At 49.9% G+C, this 6,000-nt stretch overlaps 1 protein-coding gene across 1 annotated transcript in view; it reads left to right on the forward strand.

Moving 5' to 3' along the window:
- Arhgef7 (Rho guanine nucleotide exchange factor 7) overlaps positions 1–5,772 on the forward strand; it is a 118,865-nt gene extending 113,093 nt beyond the window's left edge. Inside the window, exons 22-24 of the mRNA XM_029480659.1 lie at positions 2,954–3,053; positions 3,362–3,416; positions 4,482–5,772. Of these exons, the coding sequence (XP_029336519.1) occupies positions 2,954–3,053; positions 3,362–3,416; positions 4,482–4,604 (278 nt within the window). The 3' untranslated portion in view covers positions 4,605–5,772. The remainder of the gene's footprint in view (positions 1–2,953; positions 3,054–3,361; positions 3,417–4,481) is intronic.
- Positions 5,773–6,000: the final 228 nt, after the last annotated feature.

Here is a 6,000-nt window from a genome sequence, read left to right on the forward strand (position 1 = left end):
TGCATGCAGTCTTTCAGGCAAGCAACAGCAGCAGATCCTGACACCATCGCCCTAGGGACCACAGTGTGTAAGACAGCTCCACTNTGCTGCAGAGCCTTCACAGTGTGCTGCTGTATCTAAGCTCCTGTGATGGGCGTCATGTAAAGTGCTAGAACATTCTCTGGTTCTGTGGTTACATGCTTTTTTTCCAACCCAGGTATTCAAGAAAACTGTGCTCTGATGCCACTAAGCACAGCAATGTCTCAGTACAGTGTTGAGTATGTATTTTAGAAAACTGCTGTCTTTAAAATACCGCTAACTTTCAAACTGGCTTGCTATACTTCATTGTTTTGTTTGTTGAAAGGCGGCTACACGTTTAAAAAAATCATTTTAGAAATGCATGTTATGTTGAAAGATGGGTGGCTTGTGGTGACCTGACGGGTATCTGCCTGCTGTACAGATGAGCAGTCTGCGTTACATGCCCGTCACCCACTATCAGGCTCAACAGCAGTTCCTTCTGCCTGTCTCAGAGCTGGAGCAGTCATACATTCAATCCAGAGTACAGTCTTAGACGTTGATTGAGTTCTTGGGTGCCCTGTGCACACAGCAGTTTCACGTCCAGGACCCTGTCATGTGTTTTCAAACTGACAACTGTGCCATAAAGTTTAGTCCCTTAGATCTATCTATTGTGTTACTTACTGGAGCTCATAGCTTTTATTTAGGACCACGTTTGGTAAGAGATGGTTAACTAAAAGGTCAACCTTCATTCAGCAAAGTGTCCTTGGTGAGTGTAGAGCACCCCTCAGTCTCCTACAGAATCTGAAAGCTTTAATGCTGGAAACAGATTTTCCAGCAAGAAAAGACTGGAAGAGCTGAGAGGAAGTGCGCGGACCGCACTGCTCTGGTATGGTGACAAGGCCTCACAGGGCCTCACCCGCTGGGCCTTCTCAAGCCCATAGTAAGTTTAATGTGACAGGGTGGTCACCAAGACTAACACAGTTTGAGGCTAACACAGCCATCAGCACNCAGCCCAAGCGTACGACTTGGCTGCAAGGTAACAGTGGGGAGCCTGGAGAGCCATCCCAAGTGCTGTTTCCTGGACCCCCTTCTTCCCCCAGGAGCTGGGGTCCAGCAGCGCAGATGCCTGAACTTCTCTGGTCCTCACTTTTGGGCACNTTTAGAATGCACTAGCTTCCTCTAAAGACACCTGCCCTCGTGTGGGAGGCATGCGTAAACATGCTTTCTCTGTGTGACCTGTGTCCCTCAGTGCTCAACAGGAAATGAGCCTCAGAGTGGCTCCTGCTAAATCAAAGAGGCTGTCCAGGAAGGACATCTGCCTGTCACTTGNACCCTGCTGGGGGTGGGGGTTGACACTGTCAGCCTGCTGCTGGTTTTTAAAATATGTCCCTCCCTAGGACTATCTGTTAAAGCCTACCATCTCCAGGACTTGAGACACAGAGAGAAAGATAGGTGCTGTAGAGCATGTAGCTGCAACCCATCCAGGGTGGGGTGGCTATCATTTGGGATAGTCTTTCACAAAGAGTATACTCCGAACATGTTAGGGTGTTGACAACCTACTCACATGGGAGTCAAGGCTGGACTACCTCACCATATACAGGGCCCTCCTTTTACTGACAAAGTTGTGCTCTGTGACATAGGCCTGGCGGGCCTGGCTTGATGGCCACTCCTGAACTCCCCAAGGTGTTTCCAGTCTCTGTCATTCTGGGCTTGACTGAGTACCTTCCAGTGCAACAGGCTTGGCAGATACACAGTTAGCCTGAAGTACAGCTATATGTCCCTACATGCCAGGGACATTTCATAAGCTTAGACAGCAGTGGGCTCACCTCAGTGCATTCAGAGAAGCACAGGCTCGGGTTAAATTGCATGAAAAGCTGCTCTTCACAGTTTTCTCTCTCAAACACCATTCTAGGGTTTCCATGCCAACGAGGGTGCACAAGAAGTGCTCCTTAAAATCTGATATGCTTTCAGAAAGACATACAAAGGGCACCCCAGAAACACAAAAGCAAATTAACCCCTTGTGCACAGTCATCTTGCCTCGTGCCACATGCTTTCCTCAGAAGAGCTGAGACAGCTCAGCCCTCGGCAGGCATCTGTGTTCACACAGAGCCCGTCCTTCAGCAGGCGCCCATATTCATGCAGAGCCCGTCCTTCCTCCAGTGCGGACCTGGTGGTGGTGCGCAAAAACAATGAGAATAATCAGTCACACGGCGTAATTCTTCCTGGTGCCCATCCTTTCAAGGCCAGTGTCTGCAGCACATTGTGCGTCCGACACATGAGGTGGTTACCAGCCAACGTCTGTGCCAGGACCATGGGCCTCTTACGCCGTGAGCAGTGTTCCCGCTGCCATTGGAAGCTGTGTGTCTCAAGGGGCTGAGAATGTTTTCACCTGGTGATCAGTCAGTAAACCTCACCTCTCCTAAACCAGTGTGTTACAGTGCTACAGGGTTTTAAAAGACATCACTACTGTACAGCTTTTTCTTGACGCTTTAGCTGTGACTCTTAGCCCTTCACACTGAGCTACCACTCCAGCTCTGAAACTTTTTTTCAATTGCTAGACTTTTTTCATTTATAAGCACAAGAATTATGCATTCTTTCATGGTCTGGACTTTCCAGCGTTACTGCTATGCTATAATGGTTTAAACTCGATTGTGTGTTGAGTGCAGTGTGGACAGACCTTTATTTAGTGTATACTTGCTGTTAGCTAGCGATTAACGTATTTAAGAGAGTTTAATAATTCGCAAAAGAGGCTATTTTTACTTAGTTTGCCTTTGCTGTTTCNTTTGCTCTGTAGTNTTTTGGTTGGCCACACTCAGCAGACAGCTGGAGGAAAGGGGTGAAAAGTTTCCNTGCGTAATCACTGGCGCTAGGTGATAAGTGACTGTGTAGTGAAGTAGGTGCCCTTTCCTGCCCCTCAGGTGGCACTCACGTGGGCCTTCTCTTTCTAATGACCCAGGTTCACGAAAAGAATCTGCTCCACAAGTGCTGCTTCCAGAAGAAGAAAAGATTATAGTCGAAGAGACCAGGAGCAATGGGCAGACAGTGATAGAGGAAAAGTAAGATGGCTTTCTCTTCCCTTCTNGCTGGCTCCCCACCCCCACCCCACTCCATCTCGGGCAGACAGTGATAGAAAAGAAAGAAGATGGCTTTCTCTTCTGTTCTGGCTGGCTCCCCACCCCCACCACCCCATGGGTGACACGATCTCTAAAGTCTGCCGGAGGCTGGGGTGCAGCCCCTCAGATGGGTGGCAGTCTAAGCTTGGAGTTAGCTTGAGGAACCTAGGGGGGGCTCCACCCTGGAGGCACTGCCCGTCTGTGTTGTGTCTCTTTGGCCTTTCTTTTGCTTACTCGTTCTCCTGTTCCAGGAGCCTCGTGGATACGGTGTATGCATTAAAGGATGAAGTCCAGGAGTTAAGACAGGTACGCCAGCCAGTTTTTACTTTTAATTAGTTTTTTTTTTTTTTAATGGGAGAAAAAGGGAAATACTGTTTTAAACGTGAAGCTCATTGTATACTGAAAGGAAACCACAAAGTCAACGCCATTTCTCAGTTAGGAGTGACTGGCAAGGGCTGCAGAGATGGTATAGCGGCTAAAAGGTCCAAGTTCAGCTTACACATCCACACGGAAGCCTATCTGTTAACTCCAGCCCTGGGGTGTCTAATGCTGCCTTTTGGCCTCTGTGGGTACTGCATACACATTGTACACAGACATACATGTAGGAAAAACACCCCCCCCACACACACACACGTGCATGTCTAAAAAAGAATAAATTATCATTTTAAAACACAAGAGTGAGAGGCAGGAGATGCCTGCTTGTGCAGCACGGCTGTTTGGGTGCGAGCGGCCCTGGGTTTGCTGCTGTTTGGGTGTGAGCAGTCTTTTGCCTAACTTCTAAGTAGTCNTTTATTACTTTATGTGTTTGATGTGGGGTGGGGCACATGGCATGGCACATGTGGAGTGGGTTCTCTTTACTTGTATGTGGGTTCTGAGAATCAAATTCTGGATGTCAGACTTGCCCTGCAAGCCCCTTCACCTGCTTGAGCCGTTGTATGATGTGTATATTCAATGCTTTGGAGGGACAGGGCAGCATTGTCCTGAGGGTGAGGTAACTGGACATACTTGGCAGTGCCCGTCTCTCCTTCTCGTGTTTGGGGCAGTAGGCTTTTCTCCCTTCCTGATGTGTTTCATTCAGTTGCTNTTGCTTCTGTTCTGCATTTGACTGGACAGGGGAATTAAAAATGCTAGCAGTGGGTCTGTAGACATTGTCCCTGTTCTGTTCCTATTACCAGCCCCTTCCTTCTGGCACGTTTCCTCACGTTACCTTCATGCGTGTAAGTAGGAGTCTGCCATTACTCTCGAGTACATTCACGACTCAGCTCGGTTGGCCGGCCCCTCCCAACCTGGGCTACCTAAGGATTCAGCTAAGATGAAGGATGCCTGCAGGTGCCGAGGTAGTGAACCTGCTGTTGTCTGCTTGNCTTACAGGATAACAAGAAGATGAAGAAGTCCTTAGAGGAGGAACAGAGGGCCCGGAAGGACTTAGAGAAGCTGGTGAGGAAGGTTCTAAAGAATATGAACGACCCTGCCTGGGATGAGACCAATCTATAGGCTGACTTCATTCTCATAGGCTGAAGAGCAGCAGTTCCTGGACAAGGCTAGGGCCCTTGGCCTCCAGCACAGTGACATTCAGGACTAAGGAAGGTGGTCTCCATCAGGCGAGCAGCAGCAATGAGGCTGTTGCTGAAGTAGCTACATGTGAGTTACAGACACTGAGGTGGGCTGAGTGTGCACATATCTGCCACTTCTCCATGCAGTGACTGACCAGAGTCCTTTGGCTTCTGGACTTGAGTTGAATCTATAAATAGCATACCTGTGTACTCCTTGTATATACTGGGATCTGAGCACCTACCTGAGATGGGACTAGGCTAACCCTCCTGCTAGGATTTCCTTCTCAGCCTTTCTGGCCACAGGGATCTGAAGTTGTGTTTGTGAAGTGTTGGAAGCAGAAAGGTGAAGAGATGCCGTGGCAGCTGTCTGACTCGTGTTTAATGCAGGCTCTATGGTGCCATCGGGAACAGGCACTCGGGCACAGCGAATTTGTGTGTCTCTGTTCTTAACTGCAGTATTCCAGTCTCGGCTATGGCTGTGCCCAGGGCATCATGGGTTCTAGGGAGGGGAAACTGTTACCTGCCTGTGGTGNCCGCCTCTGCTACCCTGCCCTGTCCTGTCTGGGCCTTGGTCACAGTGTGCAGAAGTGGGTTAGCCCTGTACATAGATGTGTTATTTATTCCATACTCTCCAGCCGGTGCTGCCGGCCGGGCAGGGTTTGGCTGCAGGCTGTTTTCATCCAGGAGCTCTGCTCTGCCTCTGGCTGCAGTCAGCATTGTCCAGGCCACTGAAAGCCCTCCTAACCCTCTGAGCGAGAATAAAGCAATACAAACCCCAAGTGGAGCAGCACAGCGAGAGCCCTCATGTGCTGGGCCNGNGCCCTACTTTGCTGCCTCCCCAGGCCAGGCCCAGGCAGGCCCTGGAAGGCTGGTGGCCTGGGCAAGCGGCCCTGCTTCTGTTAGGCCATGCTTGCCCCTGGTTTGGCAACAGTTAACAGTGACCTCAGGAGCTTAGCTGTCCCTTCTTTCCTCCAAAGAGGTTGTTTTCAAGTCAGAGATACTTTCCCTTAGAAAGGTGTTTTGTCTTTAAACACTGAAGAGCAATGTGTGCTACTGGGGCCTCCGCACAGCCTCTTTCCCTAGGACGTGACCCAGAGAGCCCCCGCCCGCCCGCCCGCCTGTCCTATGTGGAGGTTTCTGCGTGGGCGCTTAGAAGGCCGTTTGTGCTCTCTCCTTCTGCCACACTCTAGCTGGTTGCAGTGTCTATGGGTTGTGTCTGTCAGGATCCACCAGAGCCTCCCACTCCTGTTAGCATTTACAGCTCAGTGTGCGGGGTGAGAAAAGCTGAGGTGTTCCTTTCCTTTGGTAAGCCCTGTTTTCCAAGCACTCTGCTGACC

Source organism: Mus caroli, chromosome 8 (assembly GCF_900094665.2).
Source record: "Mus caroli chromosome 8, CAROLI_EIJ_v1.1, whole genome shotgun sequence".
NCBI classification, from domain to species: Eukaryota; Metazoa; Chordata; class Mammalia; order Rodentia; family Muridae; genus Mus; species Mus caroli.